This window comes from Aotus nancymaae, unplaced genomic scaffold (assembly GCF_030222135.1).
Source record: "Aotus nancymaae isolate 86718 unplaced genomic scaffold, 86718_ANA_hifiasm-v0.15.2.pri h1tg000021l, whole genome shotgun sequence".
NCBI classification, from domain to species: Eukaryota; Metazoa; Chordata; class Mammalia; order Primates; family Aotidae; genus Aotus; species Aotus nancymaae.
The window spans coordinates 1417322-1439684 of record NW_026988433.1 but is presented as its reverse complement, the minus strand read 5'-3'; the positions used below and the strand labels follow the sequence as shown (position 1 = coordinate 1439684).

General features: G+C 49.5%; 1 protein-coding gene across 1 annotated transcript in view; it reads left to right on the top strand.

Moving 5' to 3' along the window:
* SFSWAP (splicing factor SWAP) overlaps window positions 1-22363 on the top strand; it is a 97848-nt gene that overhangs the window by 36151 nt on the left and 39334 nt on the right. Inside the window, 4 exon segments of the mRNA XM_064379541.1 lie at window positions 12650-12896; window positions 13867-13998; window positions 14935-15028; window positions 15990-16161. Of these exon segments, the coding sequence (XP_064235611.1) occupies window positions 12650-12896; window positions 13867-13998; window positions 14935-15028; window positions 15990-16161 (645 nt within the window).

Sequence of the window (22363 nt, the reverse complement as noted above, 5' to 3'; positions counted from 1 at the left end):
TGTGGCCCAGATTGCCCAGAGTTCCTTGGGTCACATGCTCTTCCAGCCTGAGTTGCCGTTCACATGCCATGCTTCTTCCCTCCACTTCTCTTCCTGGGGGTGCATGCAGGGTCTCATGCCATCTGGCGCTCATCCTTCCTTGGCATGCAAGTCTGTGTGTTCTTAGTGTGGGTGGATTCTCCTCGATGCTCTCTCACCTTCTCTGTGCTCCTTTGTCTTCCCTTCCGAGCAGCCTTCTTGGGAAGACCTATCCTCTGCTCTCTTTTGTGAGATCCTAAAAATGTCCTAGAATGGATTTCCTTTCCCCAGTGAGGGACCCACAGGGAGAGACGTTCTTGAGTATCCAAGCATATCTGTCGGGCAGGGCCCAGGTACGTAGGCCCCCTTCTCCTCACCGTCAAGATCCTCACTGTAGGCCAGGGGTATTTCTGTCCCCTTCTCTCCAGGTGGGGCTGGGTCTCACTTCAGCCACACGCTGTCCTTACCCACAACTCTCTGGAAGCTGTTTTTATGTAAGAAGTCTTCAAAACCTCAATATAGCATTAAAAATTGAAAACTTTTTACTTTGAGGGTCACTCATGAAAATGGTAAGTTATGTTTAGAGAAAGGTTTTTTTTTTTTTTTAAAGGAAAGTTTTTTGGTTTTTTTTGTTTGTTTTTTGAGATGGAGTTTTGCTTTTGTTGCCCAGGCTGGAGTGCAGTGGCACGATCTTGGCTCATTACAACCTCCGCCTCCCAGGTTCAAGCAATTCTCCTGCCTCAGCCTCCCAAGTAGCTAGGATTACAGGCATGCACCACCATGCCCGGCTAATTTTGTATTTTTAGTAGAGACAGGCTTTCGCCATGTTGGACAGACTGGTTTCAAACTCCTGACCTCAAGTGATCCACCCGCCTCGGCCTCCCAAAGTGCTGGGATTACAGGCGTGAGCCAGCACGCCCAGCCTAGAGGAGAGTTTTATTTGCCAGAAAGAGAGAGGTGACATTTAAGCACGGTGGGCTAACATTCCAGATAGCATGGTTAGATGCCCAAAACAGATTCATTTTGGTAGTTTCCCAACTTGGCAAATGGAATAATCTTAAATCACTACAGAAGTTATTCAGATTTCCCTGGTCCAATTCAGTGATGTCAAAGCAAGTCTTCTTATGTTGGGGGATTTTTTTTTAAGGTACTAGGTTGTCTGGAGGTTACAACAAAGTACAGTGTGGTTGTGATGGACTGCATGTTAAGTGTTGATTTGCTCAAGTCTTGACGTAGAAGAACCCATTAACAGATCACTGGAAACCGTTCTGTGTTGTGATGTGCATAGCCTTACAGTTTAGTCTGTTTTCACACTGCTGATAAAGACATACCTGAGACTGAGGAGAAAAAGAGGTTTAATGGACTTAGAGTTCCACATGGCTGGGGAGGCCTCACTATCATGGTGGAAGGCAAGGAGGGGCAAGTCACAGCTTACATGGATGGCAGCTGGCAAAAAGAGCTTGTGCAGGGAAACTCCTGTCTTTAAAATTATCAGATCTCATGAGACTCATTCACTATCACGAGAACGGTTCAGGAAAGACCCGCCCCAATAATTCAATCACCTCCCACCAGGTTCCTCTCACTACATGTGGGAATAGTGAGATTTGGGTGGGGACACAGCCAAACCGTATCATTCCCCCGCCCCTCCCAAATTTTACATCCTCACATTTCACAACCAATCATGCATTCCCGATAGTCCCCCAAAGTCTTAACTCGTTTCAGCATTAACTCAGAAGTCCATGGTCCAACGTCTCATCTGAGACAAGGCAAGTCCTTTCCACCTATAGCCTGTCAAATCAAAAGTAAGTTAGTTGCTTCCTAGATACAATGGGGGTACAGGCATTGGGTAAATACAGCCATTCCATATGGAAGAAATTGGCCAAAACAGAGGGGCTGCACTGGCCCCATGCAAGTCCAAAATCCAGCAAGGCAGTCAAATCTTAAAGCTCCAAAATGATCTCCTTTGACTCCAGGTCATGCTGATGCAAGAGATGGGTTCCCGTGGTCTTGGGCAGCTCCGCCCCTGTGGCTCTGCAGGGTACAGCTTCCCTCCTGGCTGCTCCCACAGGCTGGTGTTGAGTGTCTGGCTTTTCCAGGCACACGGTGCAAGCTGTCAGTGGATCTACCATCCTGCGGTCTGGAGGACGGTGGCCCTCTTGTCATAGCTCCGCTACGTGGTGCCCCAGTAGGGACTGTGTGTGGGGCCTCCGACCCCACATTTCCCCTCTGCACTGCTCTAGCAGAGGTTCTCCATGAGCACCCTGCCCCTGCAGCGAACTTCTGCCTGGACGTACAAGTGTTTCCATACTTCCTCTGAAATCTAGGCAGAGGTTCTCAAGCCCCAGTTCTTGACTTCTGTGCACCCACAGGCTCAACACCACATGGAAGCTTCGAAGACTTGGGACTTCCACCCTCTGAAGCCACGGCCCGAGCTGTGCCTTGGCCCCCTTTAGTCATGGTTGGAGCAGCTGGGACGAAAGGCACCAAGTCCCTAGGCTACACACAGCACAGGGACCCTGGGCCCAGACCACAAAGCCATTTTTTCCTCATAGGCCTCCAGGCCTGTAATGGGAGGCCTATGATGAGAGGGGGCTGCTGTGAAGACCTCTGACGTGCCCTGGAGACATTTTCCCCATTGTCTTGGGGATAAACATTTGGCTTCTTGTTACTTACGCAAATTTCTGCAGCCAGCTTGAATTTCTCCTCAGAAAATGGGATTTTGTTTCTGTCATGTTGTCAGGCTACAAACTTTCCAAACTTTTGTGCTCTGTTTCCTTATAAAACTGAATGCCTTTAACAGCACCCAAGTCTCCTCTGGAACACTCTGCTGCTTAGAAATTTCTTTCACCAGATACTCTAAATCATCTCTCTCAAGTTCAAAGTTCCACAAGTCTCTAGGGCAGGGGGAAAATGCCTCCAGTCTCTTTGCTAAAACATAACAAGAGTTACCTTTGCTCCACTTCCCAACAAGTTGCTCATCTCTATCTAAGACCCCACCTCAGCCTGGACCTTATTGTCCATGTCACTATAAGCATTTTGGACAAAGCCATTCAGAAGTCTCTAGGAAGTTCCATACTTTCCCAAATTTTCCTGTCTTCTGAGCCCTCCAAAGTGTTCCAGCCTCTGCCTGTTATACAGTTCCAAAGTCACTTCCACATGTTCAGATATCTTTCCAGCAGTACCCACTCTGGTACCAATTTACCGTATTAGTCCATTGTTTTGTTTTGTTTTGTTTCTGAGACAAAGTCTCACTCTGTAACCAGGCTGGAGTGCAGTGACACAATTTAAGCTCACTGCAACCTCCACCTCCTGGGTTCAAGGGATTCCCCTGCCTCAGCCTCCTGTATAGCTAAGACTGCAGGCGTGCACCACCACGCCCAGCTAATTTTTGTATTTTTAATAGAGCTGGGGTTTCACCGGGTTGACCAGGATGGTCTCCATCTCTTGACCTTGTGATCTGCCCACCTCCGCTTCCCAAAGTGCTGCGATTACAAGCATGAGCCAGCGCACCCGGCCATTAGTCCATTTTCATGTTGCTGCTAAAGACATACCCAAGACTGGAGAGAAAAAGAGGTTTAATGGACTTAAAGTTCTACACGGATGGAAGGGCCTCACTATCATGGCAGAAGGCAAGGAGGGGCAAGTCATGCCTTACATGGATGGTGATAGGCAAAGAGACCCTTTGCAGGGAAACTCCTGTTTTTAAAACTATCACTCAATCACTATCACGAGAAGAGTGCAGGAAAGACCCGCCCCTGTAATGCTATCACCTCCCACCAGGTCCCTCCTACAACACATGGGAACTGTGGCAGTTACAAATCAACAGGAGACGTGGGCGGGGGCACAGCCAAACCGCATCGCTGTTTTACCTCATTTGGACTCAGTGTGTGAGGAACCGAATATATGCTTTTAAGTATTTGGGAAGATGAGCAGGAAAATCATATTTTCTCAGAAACTGTAGGCTTATATCTTAAGGAGTTTTACTATTTTTATTCTTGCAATATGAGATTTATGTTATAGAGAGCTAATAGACAACCACCCTGCCTAAAACAAACAATTGCCAGAAGGGATCTTGTAGGAATTCTTGAAACTTATCCGAGTTCAGGAGATGAAGTCAGAAGTCTTGAGAACGGAGATAATTGAGTGGAAGAGAGAAGCTTACAGGAGAAAGAGTTTCTCAGCTCTCTTTTCTCACATTCACTTCTAGAGAACCTTGAAGGTTTCTGACATCCCCTGGGTGTATTAGGCACTTTCCTCACCCTTAAGAATGCAGAATTCAGTAATAAAAACAATTATTCCTGAATTGTGTTGTAATGCCTGACATTTACATGCACAGAATTTGGACCTCTCCCAGGGTGCAGGTCTTCACTGTGAATAAGGCAGCGCTCTAAACTTAGGCAGAGTAAGATTTTCAAACCAAGCGGGCTGCTGCAGTCTGAAGGACCTAAAACCTGTTTCAGGGATCTGCATCTTCAGATGGTGATCAAACTTTTAGTAAGGTTTTTTTTTTTTTGGCAAAAAAAAAAAAGAGCAGTGTTATAGAATTTTACATTAAATAGTGGAATTGCCATGAAAACGATTTATTCTGACATTGATCCAGCAGCCAGATAAGCCTGCAGGGAATGGCAGCTCTTGGCAGCGGGTCCAGCCACGGGGCTTCAGAGCAGCCACTTCCCAGCTCACCTGCACTGCTAGGGTAAATCTCCCCTCAGCGGCTTCCTCCTGGAATCCAGCTTGAAAATTAAATGGAAATAAACGAGCATCAGTTACGGTCTGGGCGGGCTGCCATATATCGCACGTTCTGTATGACACACTGGTACATGGACGTGCGTAGCATTGCAGATGACTGCGTAGCCACTAGCCTGAGTTGGAGAGAAGCTCTCAGGTGAGTGTTGTGAATATGCACGTCATCTTCGTAGTGCTGCCCGCCGTGTACCTCTGAGAAGTCAGTATGTGTGTGGACAAAGACGGAAGGGAAAGCAGGCAGGTCAGGATCGCCCTTGATAGGCGCTTCTCAGGTGGAGCTGTGCTCACTTCTCAGCTGAGGACCTACAGCGCTGTTGCAGTGTGGACTCATGTAATGGCGCCATCTTTTCAGCAGGCCTTTTTTGATGCCTCATTTGCTGCTGCTAGACCCAGGTGCAGCTATCTTCTCTGGTGTGTGGGTCATTCGTTTGCAGTGTGCGTTTGGTGAAATTGGCAGCTGGGTTTCTCTGTCCGTCGCCGCCGCCTGGAACATCAGTGTTCTGAGCCTATAGCGGGTGCTTTCCTGTGACTTCCCTTTCTTTCTATCCTGTGTTCTTTCCTGTTACTGTGGTTTGTATACTTACTTCTGTATTTTGCTGGGGCACATCCTCCAACAGTTTGCCAAGGAAGGGTACATAGGAACACAAAATTTTTAAATTCTCAGATATCTGAAAATGCCTTAATTTTGCCCTCCCGTTTGAGAGGTAGCTTGGAAGGACCTAGAATGGCAGGATGGATATCACTTGCCCTCATAATGTGGGTGCTGGTGCCGCCGTCTCCAGGAGCCTTTGCGGCCTCGGAGAAGCTCGCGCCATGCTCATTCCCGTTCTCTCCTGTGTAACTTGTCCGGGCGGTGAGCAGTTTGCATCATGGCCATGCCAGCAGCACAGCGGACAAAGCTCCTTCTGCCCTGGGGCTTCTGTTGTAGAGGGCAGAGCCAGACAGTGACAGTGGACACGAGACAGAGCGATGGAGAAAGTGGCCATGACAAGGGGACCAGGGTTCTGGGGAGGCCGGTAGTGCTGGCGCCATGGGGACAGGGAGAACTCCTGTGACCAGAGATCAGAGTAAGTGCAGGTGAGCCCAGGGCGGGGGTGGGGCAGGGATGGGATATGAGCTCTGAGAGGCAAGCAGGTGGGTTTGCAGGAAGGCCTCCCAGACAAGGGACTAGGCTTGGCCCTGGTTGAGAGGGGTCACCATGGAAGGGATTTAGGCAGATTCTGTGGAGGCAAGGACGGAAATCCCAGGGCAGGCAGCGGCCAAGAGGCTGTGCACCTGGAGGGCAGGCCGGAGGGCAGGACTCAGAGCCGATGGCGGGCATCGGCCATGGGGTCTGCTGGATGAAGTGGATGGATGAGGGGTGTGGCCGCTTCCTGCGTTGGGGAACTACAGCAGAGAGGCGTGGGGAGAAGTCTCCATGCCATGTGGACACATTCAGGTTGAAACACGTATGAGGCATCCCAGTGGGAATGCTCAGTAGGTGGTTAACGTATCAGTTCAAGCCCAGCTCAGGGCTGGAGATGTGAATTCTGTGGCCATCAAGTAGAAATAGGATTTAAAGCCATTCAACGTAGAAGAGTCCCTGTCAACAGGATTTAGATCCAGACAAGGAGACCGAGAGGCATGGCCTCTGCCAAGGAAGAGCCTGGGGCTGTGGGGGCAGCGAGGCCACCGTCTGGCTCTTGGTGCCTGGAGAGCCGGGAGGCAGGAAGGCCGGCTCGTTGCTGTGTCTCAGAAACGCTCAGCTAGTAATATTTCTGTGGCTAACACAGGGCCCATCTCTAACGTGTTGTATTAAAATAGGTGTGTTTTTTAAGAATGTGTATATTTATCTCCATAGAATTCAATAAAACTTTTTTTTCCTCTTTTTTTTTTTTTTTGGAGACAGTCTCGCTCTGATCTCAGCACCCTGCACCCTCGACCTTCCAAGTTCAAGTCATTCTCCTGCCACAGCCTCCCAAGTAGCTAATTTTTTTATATTTTTAGTAGAGATGGGTTTCACCATGTTGGCCAGGCTGCTCGGGATCTCCTGGCCTCAAGTGATCCACCCACCTTGGCCGCCCAGAGGGCTGGGATTATAGGCATGAGCCACTGCGCCTGGCCTATTTTCTTTTCTTTTCTTTTCTTTTCTTTTCTCTTTTTTTTTGGTTTTGTTTTGAGATGAAGTCTCATTCTTGTCGCCCTGGCTGAGATCTTGTCGCGATCTCAGCTCACTGCCACCTCTGCCTCCCAGGTTCAAGCGATTCTCCTGCCTCACCCTTCCAAATAGCTGGGATTATAGGCGTGCACCACCACACCTGCCTAATTTTTCTATTTTTAGTAGAGATGGGGTTGCACCATGTTGGCCAGGCAAGTCTCGAACTCCTGACGTCAGGAGATCCTCCCACCTCAGCCTCCCAATGTGCTGGGAGTATAGGCATGAGTCACCACGTCCCACCTGTTTTCATTTTTAATACAAATGCACATTGTTCATCCTCCCTGACTTAGCTCTTCTAGAAAGGTGGCTGCTCGCCAGTCTCCTCCTCTCTAAGAACCTTCTCGGTGCAGGGGTTTTGTTCTGAGTGTTAACTTTACACAAGATTGAGATCACACAGCAATACTGGGAAACTGGCTCTGATTTTTGCAAGAAGCCAGTTGAATAGAGCGGCTTTGGGAGATAATTTGGCAGATTTCTCCGACCTGTGTTAAGGAGCGCTGCACATTTCGGAGGTGGCAGTATTGGGGAAGAAGGGCTGGCGGATTCTCTTCATACGACTACACTTGCCTTTAAGGACTGTGTAGGTACCTGTTGGAATTTCTTTCTTGGATTTATTTGGAGTAGGCTTTTGTAGTACTCATAGTGTTTGTTTCTTAGAGTAACATTACATCAGCATTTAACCTACTTTAAAACCTAGTCCCCTTTTGGGAAATTCGATATAAAATCGTGAGAACAGCAACAAACCTAACAAGATACATGTGGTCCCGGCTCACCGAGGGCTCAGCTCTCCCGAGGGTCCCGGCTCACCAGGGGCTCGGCTCTCCCAAGGGTCCCGGCTCACCGGGGGCTCGGCTCTCCCGAGGGTCCCGGCTCACCGGGGGCTCCGACTCTCCCGAGGGTCCCAGCTCACTGAGGGCTCAGCTCTACTGAGGGTCCCGGCTTACTGAGGGCTCAGCTCTACCGAGGGTCCCGGCTTACTGAGGGTCCCAGCTTACTGAGGGCTCAGCTCTACCGAGGGTCCCAGCTTACTGAGGGTCCCAGCTTACTGAGGGCTCGGCTCTACCGAGGGTCCCGGCTCTACCGAGGGTCCCGGCTTACTGAGGGTCCCAGCTTACTGAGGGCTCAGCTCTACCGAGGGTCCCAGCTTACTGAGGGTCCCAGCTTACTGAGGGCTCAGCTGTACCGAGGGTCCCAGCTCTACTGAGGGTCCCGGCTTACTGAGGGCTCAGCTCTACCGAGGGTCCCGGCTTACTGAGGGCTCAGCTCTACCGAGGGTCCCGGCTTACTGAGGGCTCAGCTCTACCGAGGGTCCCGGCTTACTGAGGGCTCAGCTCTACCGAGGGTCCCGACTTACTGAGGGTTCAGCTCTACCGAGGGTCCCGGCTTACTGAGGGCTCGGCTCTACCAAGGGTCCCGGCTCTACCGAGGGTCCCAGCTTACTGAGGGCTCAGCTCTACCGAGGGTCCCGGCTTACTGAGGGTCCCAGCTTACTGAGGGCTCAGCTCTACCGAGGGTCCCAGCTTACTGAGGGTCCCAGCTTACTGAGGGCTCAGCTGTACCGAGGGTCCCAGCTCTACTGAGGGTCCCGGCTTACTGAGGGCTCAGCTCTACCGAGGGTCCCGACTTACTGAGGGTTCAGCTCTACCGAGGGTCCCGACTTACTGAGGGTTCAGCTTTACAGTAGTGCAGTTGCTGTTTCCCTTCGATAGAACGTGAGTGAGTTACTTGAGATACTCAGGACTTTGTTGTAAGACAGGCTTCGTGTTAGATGATTTCATCCAACCACGGGCTGCTGTAGGTGCCCTGAGCACACTGAGGCCGGCGAGGCTATGCTGTGCCGTTCAGTAGGGTGGGTGAATTAAATGCATTTTCTGCTGCATAGTATTATGAGTGTGTGGCGGGGTCATCGGGAAGTAGCCTCACTGTAAGTGCAGGAGGATCCCTGAGTGTCATGGCAGCCTGGGGACAGCAGGAGCCCCTTGGTGCACTGTGCCCTCCCCCATTCATGACTAGCAATGGCACAGTTATGGTAAAGCTCATGTGGCTTTTGCCAGCCCAGACTGCAGTTTGCAGACCACAGCCCAGTTTGTGGATTTCATTTCTGTTCTCACCCTGTTCTAGTCCAGAAATTTTTTTAATTAGTGTTCACGAGAATTGCTGTAGACAGCATTCAAGGGGCTTATACAGAATCCCTGTGTCCTATGGTTGGTAGGCAGCGCAGAGGGCTTCAGTTAAAGGGTTGTGTGAGCCGTGTGGTGCTCCCATTGTGTGGGGCACCTGTCAAGCAGCCTCATGGTCACTGCAGGATATTTTAGCACTGAGCCATTTTAGAAGCAGCCCAGGCCGTGCCACCAGCGGGTATGGACTCACTCACTAAACATGGACCAAGGGCTGCTCACGCCGAGAGCTGTGCAAGCTGCGGAGGGCTTGTGATCACCATTTGGATATGTGGAGTCCTTGGCCTTAGCTGCCCAGCAGTGCGAGTGCTGCAGGAGTCGCCACGAGGGCATCGGGTACAGGGTCCTTCATGAGCCCAGAAGAAAGGCCTCCCAGGTCTGCCAAGGGGACAGAGGGTTCCCGAAACAGGCAGCACTGGAGATAAGCTGAACAGGGGCCTCATGGCAGGCAGAGACCCTGTGAGGCCGTGCCAAGGACAGAGACCTAGGAAACAGAAGCCAGGGCGAGGTGCAGGCTGGGCAGTTGGCAGAAGCCTTTTAAGAGGCTGGCCCTGGCTGCTCCAGGTGCCCTGTGCCCATCCTCCCTCCCACCAAGGCCACAGCGTCTGGGGAAGGATGGATCTGACCTTCTACCTCGTATCTTCACGTCCCTGACAGCCTGTGAAATGAGAATCTGGGAGAAGCCACCCCGGAGCAGTGTAGCGAAATTCCGGAACCACCGCACTGTGGGGTCCCAGGCTGCTTGGGAGCACAGCAGGGCCGTAGAGCACATTCCGCGTTCCCGCCGTCTGCCCGCAGATGAGTGTTTTCATCTCACCAAACAGCACATACTTTATTTTTCTTGGAGTCCTTTTGAGATATAGGACCATTTTCAAATTTAATTAAAATCTTGGAGAGAATCACAGGTGTGTGGAGAAGAGGTCGTAGCAGGAGTGGCTGGCAGCAGACCGCCTCACCGAGGCTGCACGTGTCGGCTTCACTGCTCTCCTTCGTGAGAATCTCCTGGGTCTGGGTTAAGGGTGTGCCTTGAGCGTTGTCAGCCTGGATGGTTTTTTAGCATGGAGCCTTTGAAGCAAGTTGTGGACCTAGGCTAGGGTGTCCCTGGAGGTGTTTTCAGATTTGGGGACTTGTTTCATTTTTACACCTAGAGACAGCCCCTTTTTCATTTTGTGAGCTCAGCTGTACGTTTTAATTTTTTTAAGAGACAGGGCCTCACTCCATCACCCTGGAGTGCAGTGGTGTAGTCACAGCTCACTGCAGCCCCGAACTTGTGCTCAAGCCATCCTCCTGCCACAACCTTCCGAGTAGCTGGGACTACAGGTGTGTACCATGCCCAGCTCATTTATTTTATTTTATTTTATTTTATTTTTTTTGGAGATGGGGTCTTGCAGTATTGCCCAGGCCTCAAGCATCCTCTTACCTCAGCCTCCCAAAGTTCTGGATGATAGGTGTGACCCCCTGCACCCAGCCTAAATTCTTCATTGTATTTTAGCCAACGTTTTTGATGTTTGCAGTGGATGAGTAGTCTGCCATTTTGCCAGTGCTGTTTTTCCTTAACACTTTGTTTTTATTTAACAAGATGGAAGGCTCAGGAAGGTCACACAGACTAACAGACTACATGTTCTTTCAAAGGAATGGTGCGCAGCTTTGAAAACAGGTTTATTCATCTCTGTTGTATTCCAGTGTGATTGCACTTTACCACAGATACGTAAAGAATGTAGGTATCAAGTTGGAGCCACATAATATGTACCACTGGTTGAAATAATTATAAACTGTTTTGTTTGCTTTTATGAATTCTTTGTGGCCCCAGTTTAAAACATATTTGGGCTTCTTTTTAGGAATGAGACTGGCTGTCCAGCGCAGGACACGTGGTATCTGTCCTTCCTGCTGAGGTGGGAGGCTTGAGACCTGACAGCAGCCAGTCCATGGTGGAATTAGAGAACTCAGCCCTCCCTAGAGCCAAGGGCATGTTGGGCTGCGCTCTCTCCCCTGGAGCGCTGGCTTCACACTGGGCTGGGAGGAAGCATCCATCCCTGATGACTCCAGCAGGGAGCGGGTGTGAGCAGCAGCTCCTCTCTTCCAGGGATGACATTGTCTCTCACAGAAGCACCTGCTTCTGTTTGGATCCTGATTTTGATAGGAGAGCCTATGTCAGACCGTAGGGACAGTTCGTCAACCCAGCACACGTTCTATGCTCAGTACAGAGGCTGCAGAGACAGTGAAGACAGACCGCCCTCTGTCAGCCTCCTCCCCCTTGCATCCAAGGGTCTCATCCCTGCCCCTGGTCTTTTGTCAGAGATGTTACACGGGTATTTCTATGTTAACGATAATGTGGAGTACATTGAGCCCATGTATCTTATTTTGAAAATTTGGGATATTGCTGTTTTTGCATAACAGTGGTTGGTGTGTAAGTAACACGGAGCTAGAGAATGACAGTTTGGGAGTTCATGTATATATAAATTTAAATAAAAAGTCATTAACAGCTGGGGAATATGCCTATGGCACATGGGAATTATGCTGCTTTGCCAATCTAAGATGGAAAGGTGGAGAAATTCTAAGTTGTTATACTTCTGAAATTTTTCTCTGCCTGACATATATTACTGGAAACCATGGTTAAGCTTTCAGTGTTTTTCAGTGTTACTGTTTTAAGGTGAATTAGTTGAAAATGAAGATAAAAGTTTTTAATTAGAAAGATATTTTTACCATCTCCTAATAAAGATGAAGGAATTAAGTCTTTGTATAGTCAGAACTAGTTGCTTAACAGGACTGGAAATTCAATTTCATAATTAATCACTGAATCATCTGTGATTCGTGGTTCTGAACATTTAGCCCCCAAAAGGATAACCACACAGGTTGTTTAGTTAAGACAGTGCGCTGCTACCCTACAGATAGTTGCACGTGGGCAGAGAATATGTGGGAAGACGCCGCACATCTGTCTATGACAGAAATGCCCAGAAACAGGCTCAGTGCCCTGGGAACTTCCTGAATAAATTCCTGCACAGCATGTGTTGCGGGGGCTGCAGGCTGCCTCCGGAGGGGGTGGTTTCCAGATGAATGTGTGAACGGAGGGAGCCCGGTGCCTCCAGAATGAGAGTTGTTTTGGGAGTGGGAGATGCCAGAGGCATTTCCTCACATGTGCAATTCTGAGCATAGGTGACCTTGGTGGGCCATGTGAGAAAGGAATAGAGGGGACTGTTCCCAACCTGCACGTTTTGAAGTTAAGGAGAACATTAATTTATCTAGAGAATATTCACGTTTGGTGACTTTGAATGTCCTCATGCCGTTCACTTTCCATCTGTCTTTGGATGTGTGTCGTGGCTTTGCCTGCTTCTAAACTGCATACTGCACAGACAACCCTCTTGTATCAGAAAAATCTAGAAAACGGCGTGGTTGGAAATGGGCAGAGGCAACGCTGCACCTTGCCAGGGGGAGGGCTCTTGTGGCTGCGTTATGGACTCACGGACCAGCCTGTCACCGGCCGCGCTCACGCCTAGGAAATGTGTCTCCACAGCGACTGTGGCCGCCATGTATTACAGCTACTACATGCTGCCGGACGGCACTTACTGCCTGGCACCGCCCCCTCCAGGAATCGACGTGGCCACCTACTATAGCACCCTGCCTGCTGGCGTGACCGTGTCTAACTCCCCCGGAGTGACCACCACCGCCCCACCGCCTCCCGGGACCACGCCGCCACCACCCCCAACCACGGCAGAGACAAGCAGTGGGGCCACCACCACCACCACCACCACCACCACAAGGTAGGGGCAGCGTCCGCCGCGCCCTGCTGTGAGTCACTCAGCACCGCGGTCACTGGGGCTGTCTGTCTCCATGGGAGGCTTGTAATCTGGATCACAGACAGGGGTCCCCATTACCTGAGTAGTTATTATTCCCTGGAAAACAGAAATTGTCATAGCACAGACTTTTTAGCCTTGAAGTCAAACCACTTCTAAAGTTGAATTCATTAGCATTGCTCACTGGCCGCAGATCTCCAGCATCTGTTCCTGCGCTTTGTGTGAGTGTCTCAGTCGAGCTGTGCTGGGCAGAATCAGTGTGCAGTGAAACTGCAATTGTTTGCAGAACGTGCAGAGTTCATAACGTTGATGCAGGTGATGTTGGGGTGCTCGAGTCTCTCCCAGGCTGTTGGCAGGTTGGGGGGTGCAGGGGCTGGCAGCTACTTTAGTCGACCTGTGAAGCCATCAGCAGAGCCCCGGCTTCTCCAGCAGCAAGGGCCCCCAGCGCTCGTGGGCGAGTACGAGAATGGTGCTTTACAGAGGGGCTGGAATGCCCCGCCCTGAAAGGAGGCTCTTGGGAAATGCAATACAGGGCAGTTTCTGTCAAAACGGCTCTTTCTGCTCATGCTGAGCAAGTCAAACCTGAAATGAAGGAGGCTGAATCACGCTTGTTGCCTTTTTTTTCAATATAACAACAAAAAACCCACTTATTCTTGGCTGTTTCTAAGAATTAGCTTGTGATTGGGGGGAAATGTTAATTAGTAGGAAAAATGCACCTTTTATCACTAAAATCCCCATTTTCACTCCTGACAACGATCCTGTGTAGTTGACTTTGATTTCTGTCGTATGTGTTACCTTCAGCAGGAGCGTCCCCTATGTACTGTTTATAACTCACATGTCTCTCTGGGTATCTGAGGCGATGAGGACCCCCTAGCAACCGGGACCGAGCGGGGTGAATCCCTGAGGCCTGGGGGTCTCACAGACTCTTCTCCTGCAGTGCTCTTGCCCCCGTGGCCGCCATCATCCCCCCGCCCCCTGACGTCCAGCCTGTGATTGACAAGCTGGCCGAGTATGTTGCCCGGAACGGCCTGAAGTTCGAGACCAGTGTTCGTGCCAAGAACGATCAAAGGTCAGATGAAGAATTTTATCTATGATAGGTACATGGTATTTGGGTAGGTATATGGTATTTGGGGGTTTTATTTAGCCTTTTTAAATGTAGGTACAGAATTAGTTTTTTAATGTTTTTAATCCTTTTCTTGGCTCAAATGCCCTTTTTTGTTGTTGTTGATCCTCCTTCTTGGAGAAGGAGTCTCACTCTGTCTCCCAGGCTGGAGTGCAATGGCACAGTCTCGGCTCACTGCAACTTGCACCTCCTGGAAACAAGTAATTCTCCTGCCTCAGCCTCCCAAGTAGCTGGGATTGCAGGCATACACCACCACGCCAGGATAATTTTTGTCATTTACTAGAGATGGGGTTTCACCATGTTGGCCAAGCTGGTCTTGAACTACTGACCTCAAGTGATTGACATACCTCAGCCTCCCAAAGTGCTGGGATTACAGGCATGAGCCACCACACCCGGCCAATATTTTTAGATAAATACAATTTTTAATTGGCTTGTTAAATTGCTTAGAGTTTGAGTGGTGTTTTTAAATTATGTTACCTGTTAAAATTTTGTTTGTTTCATGTTTTAAGTAAGAATTTTGAAGCCACCTAAAATGAAAACCTGGAATTCATGGTTTTCAAGAATGTGCCTTAAAAATCTAGATGCAAACCCTTCTTTTTAAAAACCAAGTGATGTCCCATGCCTCGGTACTAGTAAAGCATAAAAATATGATGTCACATTTGCAGTATGACCTGTGTAATCCTGGGCAAGCAATTTCTCCCACTGTGTGGACTCTTCCTCATATTATAGCCACCAAAATGAGGGGCTATAATAGTGACCACCTTATGGGGTTGTTGAGATCATTAAAGAGCTAGTCGTCTTAAAGTGCTGAGAACAGGGTCTCTTGTAACTGCAGTGCACTTGTCTTGATAAATGACCCGTTTTCTTTCCGTTTCTGCTTAGATTTGAGTTCCTGCAGCCGTGGCACCAGTATAATGCCTATTATGAGTTTAAGAAGCAGTTCTTCCTCCAGAAAGAAGGGGGCGATAGCACACAGGTATGTGTCTGAATACAGGGAGGCTGTGAAGCTGACAGGTGGCTCTGCCTTCCAGATCAGAGGTCGCTTTCTGTTTATTCTCCTATGAGTGAAAGGGCTGGGTGATTCTTCACCTTTTTTAATGTATGTCTGGCATACTCCGTCTTTCACATCCCCCTTAGCTCCGGAACTTCTGTTGAAAGCATCTGCCCACGTTCACAGCATTGATGATCATTTGTCCAGCATGTTCTAAACAAAGAGAATCCTGTTTCTTCAGCTACACGATGTCTTGGCCATCTTTGGTTTTTAGCTACATTTCACAACAGCTGTGTACCCTGCTTCTTTGGTGCTAACACGTATGAAATACACAAAACATAAGTGGGCACCTCCTGCCTGGCCAGCTGGTGCCAGGAGTGCTCTGAGCGTAGCCTCTGCCTGCTCCTGCGCGCCCTTCCCCTCACCCGGTCCCTGGCATGGTGCTCACACCCTCGGAAGTGCTGCTTGTCCTACAGGCCCCTCTTGTGCCTTTGCTCTGCTCTTCTCAGTTACACAGACACCCTGACATTTTTGTAAACTGGTTTTGGTGAAGAGATGACATAGGCCTTGTTTCTCAGGAGATTGCTTCAGACCTTTATCTCCGATGGCCCAAACTGAAAGAAACTGACTCCTCTGTAGGTGATGGGGATAATTTGGTATTTTTAAAGAATTCTCAGTAATCAGCATCTGAAGATTGGTTCCCAAGGCAGTATTAGGGTTTCAAAGAGTATAATGTTTTTTCAGACAGGAGAAAATCTTCCACTCCTCTTTGATACATTCTGTTATATGAAAAAACAGCAGATCTGGATTTGGGCATCTATTCCCGGTGCTGCTTGGGCAGTAATTTACAATCGCTGTTGTCCAGTGAAACATGTATACCTCTCTCTTTTTTGACAAATACTGTATAATTTCCTGCTGACAGTTTGTAATGACATTTAATCGCTAGGCTGTGTCCACACCAGAAGAGGCTCCCACAGACTCTGCTCCTGAGAAGCTGAGTGATGCTGGGGAAGACGGCACGCCTGAAGACGCAGCCGAGGTGGGAGCACGGGCAGGCTCAGGCGGGAAGAAGGAGGCGTCATCCAGCAAAACCGTCCCAGACGGGAAGCTGGTGAAAGGTACGCCGCCACTTGCATGTTGGCCTTGCACATTCCACCTAAGTCGGCAAGCTGGGATCCTCAGTGACCTCAGACTCAGTGCCCTCACCTGCAGGCTGGGGTGGGGTTGGCGGCCCCCTCAAGGTTGCAGTGGTAAAACCTCCGCCTTCCGCGCTGCATCAGGCTTGCCTGGCGTGGCATTAGAGGTAACGTGGGCGTGAGCGGCTCTTAGGTATGTGTCTGTTTTACAGTCTGTTCAGTGTACTGGACATTTTTAGAAAGTTTCAAATAATGCTTCATACTCCCCGGGACTTCTGAAACCTTATGTGCAAACTGTTGTACCAATGAAATTCATTCATATATTTGTCAAAGCAGGTTCCGTGAGAATCTCTACCAGGCAATACTTCACTCACTCCATTTCAGTTACTTTGTTATGTTCTTGGAGGGAGACTTGCATGTTGCAGGACAGATATACATGTAACAATAAAAAGCAGACAGAAAAAAAGGCCAGAGCAGGCTCTTTAGCCAGGAACCTCATGGAAGGCCATATGAGCAGCCGTGGGCTCCCCCCAGGGGAGGGAGGTTCCATGGAAGAGAGGTGTTCCACTGCTGGAGTGGGAGGTGCGGGACAGGAGCACAGCCCCAGGCAGAAGCCCTGTGGTGCCAGCCGCCTGCCCCGTGCTGAGATGTGGTAGGCGGTCAGCAGTGACGGGGGGGGGGGGGTGGCTGCTGAAGGAGCCTTGGCCAGCTTGTCCAGGCGCTCCCCCTGGGGGAGGGGCAGCACACCTGACAGGTTTTAGGTCAGAAGAATAACTTTATCCAGTCTGGTGACTTTGTGACGCAATTAAGCCAGAGGAGCAACTTCAGAGGTTTCTGGTGGAATTGGTGGCATGGAGTGGCGTGTGACAGGTGTGGCAGTGGGGCGAAGTGACAGCTCTTTGGTCAGAAGGAAAGGCAGCGTGGAGATGAGAGGTTGAGAAAGTGGGCTGGGGGGGCAAGAGGGCCATCCTTTGCGTAAAGATGCTTTTTTGTATGAGAATGGTGATCACTCAGTGGAACCAAATCAGTGCGATGAGCCGCTAATGAGGCGGTTCACTGTTTGTGTCTTTGGGCCTCTCATTCCAGGATGTTCCTGAGCACAAATGATTCATCTCACCTCTCCCGGCCACACTCACACTCTCATTGGAATAACCAAAGAACATAATAAGTAGAGGATGAAAACAGTGAATACTCTAGAAACAGGGGCAGGTACTGTCTGTAAGTCAGGATAAGGGGCACACCTAGAGTTGGCAGGGAAGTGCCCTTGAAACTCAGGGCAGTGATCCCAGGAGAGTCAGCCATCAGTTACAGGGGCAGCCAGGAGGCTGGAACAGACTGGGAGCACCCCAGAGGAGGCAGCACGCAGCCCTTCTCACACCCCAGAAAGCACCCACAGCCCAAGCCTGCCTCCTGCTCCAAGGGTTGTGAGCCCAGTGAAGGCACCTGGCCCCAGCCAGCTGTGGGGCCCGCAGAGGAGCAACCCTGCACACAAGGCTGCTGCCAGCCAGATGGCTTCCTCGACACTTCCCTGATTGTCCTAGAACCTGGCAGACGAAACAGCACACCGAGAAGTTTCCCATCTACATCCACGCAAGCCTGAGACACTTGAACAGAGATATACTACTCGATATCCAACAAAACCCATGCCAACTCTCAGTTCTCAAAAACACACAGGCCAGCCTCTCTCTGAAGGGATAAGGAGGCAAACGTCATTGCACCCACAGGGAGTCCAAAGTTCAGGAGACACATCTGAGTCCCCAGGCATGTGGGCATCTCTGAGACAGACTCCTGCATAACCGGAGAAAAATCTTTAGGTCTCCTGTGTATTCCACAAAATAGAAAATATTATAAAACTAGTGCTACTGATAATCTGACATGTGGGAAAGATTGCTTAGAAATAAATTACTGTGGAGTGTGGTGGCTCACACCTGTAATCCCAGCACTTCGGGAGGCTGAGGCAGGCAGATCACTTGAGTCCAGGAGTTCGAGACCAGCCTGGGCAACTGACAAAACTCCATCTCTGCTAAAAATAAAAAAATTTAGCCTGGAGTGGTGGCTCACGCCTATAGTACCAGCTCCTCACGGGGGCTGTGAAGTGGGAGGATCACTTAAGCCTGGGAGGTGGAGACCAGCCTGGACAACATTGTCCATGTCTCTACAAAAACAGTAACATTAAATTAGCCAGGCATGATGGCACACATCTGGCTCCCAGCTACTTGGGAGGCTAAGATGGGATGATCATGTGAGCCCAGGAGACAGAGGTTGCAGTGAGTCAAGACCACGCCACTGTGCTCCAGCCCGCGCAACGTAGGGAAAAAGTCATAGATTTTTTTAAAGTACACAAGATACAACTAGAAGTTAACACTAGAAAATAAAGTATACAAGAACATATATTGTTTTAAATTTGAATGAATTTGAAAATCAGTGAAAAATAGCATTTTCTAAGAAAACATAAGTTGCTGAAATTATTTCATAAAGAAATAAGGAACTGACATAGATCTATAGACCTGAACGAATTTTTTAAATAATTGGTTAGTGAAATACCTCTACACCCAGGCAGTCAGCCAAGACAAAGGTCAAGTTAATTCACCCTCAAGAAATAGAAGCCTACATCATTAAAGCCGCTCCAGAGCATTAAGAAAGACGACTTGGCAATCTGTAGACCACAATCGCAAGTATAGACGTGAAAATAATAACAGCTTATGAGCAAGTAGGACTGTTCCAGGAATCCCAGTATGTCACAAAGTGAGAAGATCCTCTAGTAGTATTAACAGGTGAGTGGCTTTCTCAGATGCCAAGAAGGCAGCAACATTCTCTCAGATTTGCATGATTTTGTGTGATGAAACGACTTTAGTGTAACAATGATTGATGATGGGAAAACAGGCTTTCCATTTTGGAAAATAATAAGACACATATTTGACAACCATAATTCCATATAAATTCAGTATTTAAAATATAAAAGTAGAAAAATACAAAGGTAGTTTTCCAAAATAATCTTGAAGCTGGAAAGAAGTGCCTAAGAACCGAAGCCATAAGTCAGGGAAAGATTCGTAGGTCTAATGGGGGCATAGCCTGAATAAGATTAAAAGACAAATAGAGGAATGGCAGTGATTGCTAACATACAGAGATAAAGGGTAGCATCCTTACTACAGAAAGAGCCGTTATAATTCAATAAGAAAAGACAGTGACTGCCCTAGAGAAGTAGGTAAAGGACATGAAAAGATGGTTCCAAAAAGAAGAAAAATCGATGGCCCGTAAATGTATTTTTTCAGTGTATCCTCATTAGCAAGTTGTTATTTTTTGCCTTTACTTGACAAAGTTTAAAGAGTAACAGTGGTGGTGAGGCTGTGGGCAGTGGGAACACTGTTTTTGGAAGTGTAAGTTGATACAACCCAGCAATGTGGACTGAATTTTAAGTGCAAATGACCTTCTACTCCTAGAATCGTGTGTTTTACTAAGATGTCTATACAAGGATGTTCCTTGTACGCATGTTTGTCTTTTAAAATAAAAAAACTGGAAACAGTTAGGGAAATTGTGAATTGGCATGTCCATACTGTTTACTGCTGTCTACGTGGACTGTGTTGACGCGGACACATGTCCGCACTGTAAAGGAATTGAACAGGGAGCTTGTGCCCCGCTTTACACACACATGTACACTGTACGTGTCTCCCCAGGCATCCACTAACTACAGTCACATGATTTCTTCCATATTGGAATTGCAGTTGGTCTTTATTTTTGCTCATATGTTTTCCAATTTTCCCATAGAGAAAATGTATATCACTTTTAAGTTAGAAGTTAGCAATAAAAGTTGTTAGCTAAAAAACAGAAACCTGTTTGCTATGGAAGATGGAGGATTCACTCAGGGGTACCAGAGGCCACGTCAGCCACACGTCTGTCCCTGCGTGGTCCTGTCCTGCACCGGCGGGGAGCTAGCAGACCAGTGGTGGGTGAATGCAAACCGTAGTGAATGGTGTGCAGGAAAGAGGTTGGGCAGGCCTGTCTGAGGAAGCCTCGTGGGGGCCAGTCCTTGAAGAATATGAAAGGGACAGGAGAAGAGCAGGCAGCTCTCAGGCGGAAGACAGCCCAGTGCAAAAGTGGAGCAGTGGCCCCGATCACGCAGGGACTTGCAGCCTTGGGAAGGAACTGGGTTTTATTCTGAATGCAGCAGAACCACTCCCTGAGGCTGTAGGACATGCTTCCATGTGCTGTGATGTCATCTGCAAGGAAGATGCTAGGCAGAAGCAACAGTTTTGTGACTGAAAAATTCCACACAAAGAAGTAATTCCTGATTCCCTGCACTTACCCATGGGACCTTGAGAAACTTAAACCTTTTCAGCCTCGGTTTTCTGGTCTTTAAAATGGGGAGCCTCTCAGTGTCCGTCCTATGGAGTTGTAAAGGTTGAGTAAGGGAGGCCTGCGGGCCGTGTGTCATAGGCCACTCTGTGTAGTGTGTACCTGAGGGCCGTGTGTCATAGGCCACTCTATGTAGTGTGTACCTGAGGGCCGTGTGTCATAGGCCACTCTGTGTAGTGTGTACCTGAGGGCCGTGTGTCATAGGCCACTCTGTGTAGTGTGTACCTGAGGGCCGTCTGCCACAGGCCACTCTGTGTAGTGTGTACCTGCGGGCCGTGTGTCACAGGCCACTCTGTGTAGTGTGTATCTGCGGGCCGTGTGTCACAGGCCACTGTGTAGTGTGTACCTGCGGGCCGTGTGTCATAGGCCACTCTGTGTAGTGTGTACCTGAGGGCCGTGTGTCATAGGCCACTCTATGTAGTGTGTACCTGAGGGCCGTGTGTCATAGGCCACTCTGTGTAGTGTGTACCTGAGGGCCGTGTGTCATAGGCCACTCTGTGTAGTGTGTACCTGAGGGCCGTCTGCCACAGGCCACTCTGTGTAGTGTGTACCTGCGGGCCGTGTGTCACAGGCCACTCTGTGTAGTGTGTATCTGCGGGCCGTGTGTCACAGGCCACTGTGTAGTGTGTACCTGCGGGCCGTGTGTCATAGGCCACTCTGTGTAGTGTGTACCTGAGGGCCGTGTGTCATAGGCCACTCTGTGTAGTGTGTACCTGCGGGCCGTCTGCCACAGGCCACTCTGTGTAGTGTGTACCTGAGGGCCGTGTGTCATAGGCCACTCTGTGTAGCGTGTACCTGCGGGCCGTGTGTCATAGGCCACTCTGTGTAGCGTGTACCTGCGGGCCGTGTGTCATAGGCCACTCTGTGTAGCGTGTACCTGCGGGCCGTGTGTCATAGGCCACTCTGTGTAGTGTGTACCTGCGGGCCGTGTGTCATAGGCCACTCTGTGTAGTGTGTACCTGTGGGCCGTCTGTCACAGGCCACTCTGTGTAGTGTGTACCTGCGGGCCGTGTGTCATAGGCCACTCTGTGTAGTGTGTACCTGCGGGCCATGTGTTATAGGCCACTCTGTGTAGTGTGTACCTGCGGGCCGTCTGTCACAGGCCACTCTGTGTAGTGTGTACCTGCGGGCCGTGTGTCATAGGCCACTCTGTGTAGTGTGTACCTGCGGGCCATGTGTCATAGGCCACTCTGTGTAGTGTGTACCTGCGGGCCGTCTGTCACAGGCCACTCTGTGTAGTGTGTACCTGCGGGCCGTCTGTCACAGGCCACTCTGTGTAGTGGATAGCTGTGCTTTTTGGCTTTGTGTTTGATGTGAATAGATACTAGCTTTAAAATGTCTACTTTAGAGGCCAGGGCGGGTGGATCACCTGAGGTCAGGAGTTCGAGACCAGCCTGGCCAACATTGCAAAACCCTGTCTCTACTAAAAATACAAAAAATTTGCTGGGCATGGTGGCAGGCGCCAGTAATCCCAGCTACTCAGGAGGCTAAGGCAGGAGAATCACTTGAACTCGGGAGGCAGAGGTTGCAGTGAGCTGAGATTGCGCCACTGCACTCCAGCCTGGGTCACAAAAGCGAGACTCTGTCTCAAAAAAAAAAAGTCTACTTGAGGCTGGGCATGGCAGCTCATGCTTATAATCCCAGCACTTCAGGAGGCTCCGGCAGGAGGATCACTTGAGGCCAGGAGGTCAAGGCTGCAGTAAGCCATGATTGCATCACTGCACTACAGCCTGGGCAACACAGTGGGACCCTGTCTCAAAAAGAATAGATAGAATAAAATGTAAGATGAAATAAGCTTTGCTAGGAAGTGTTCCAGAAGCTTTCATCTATT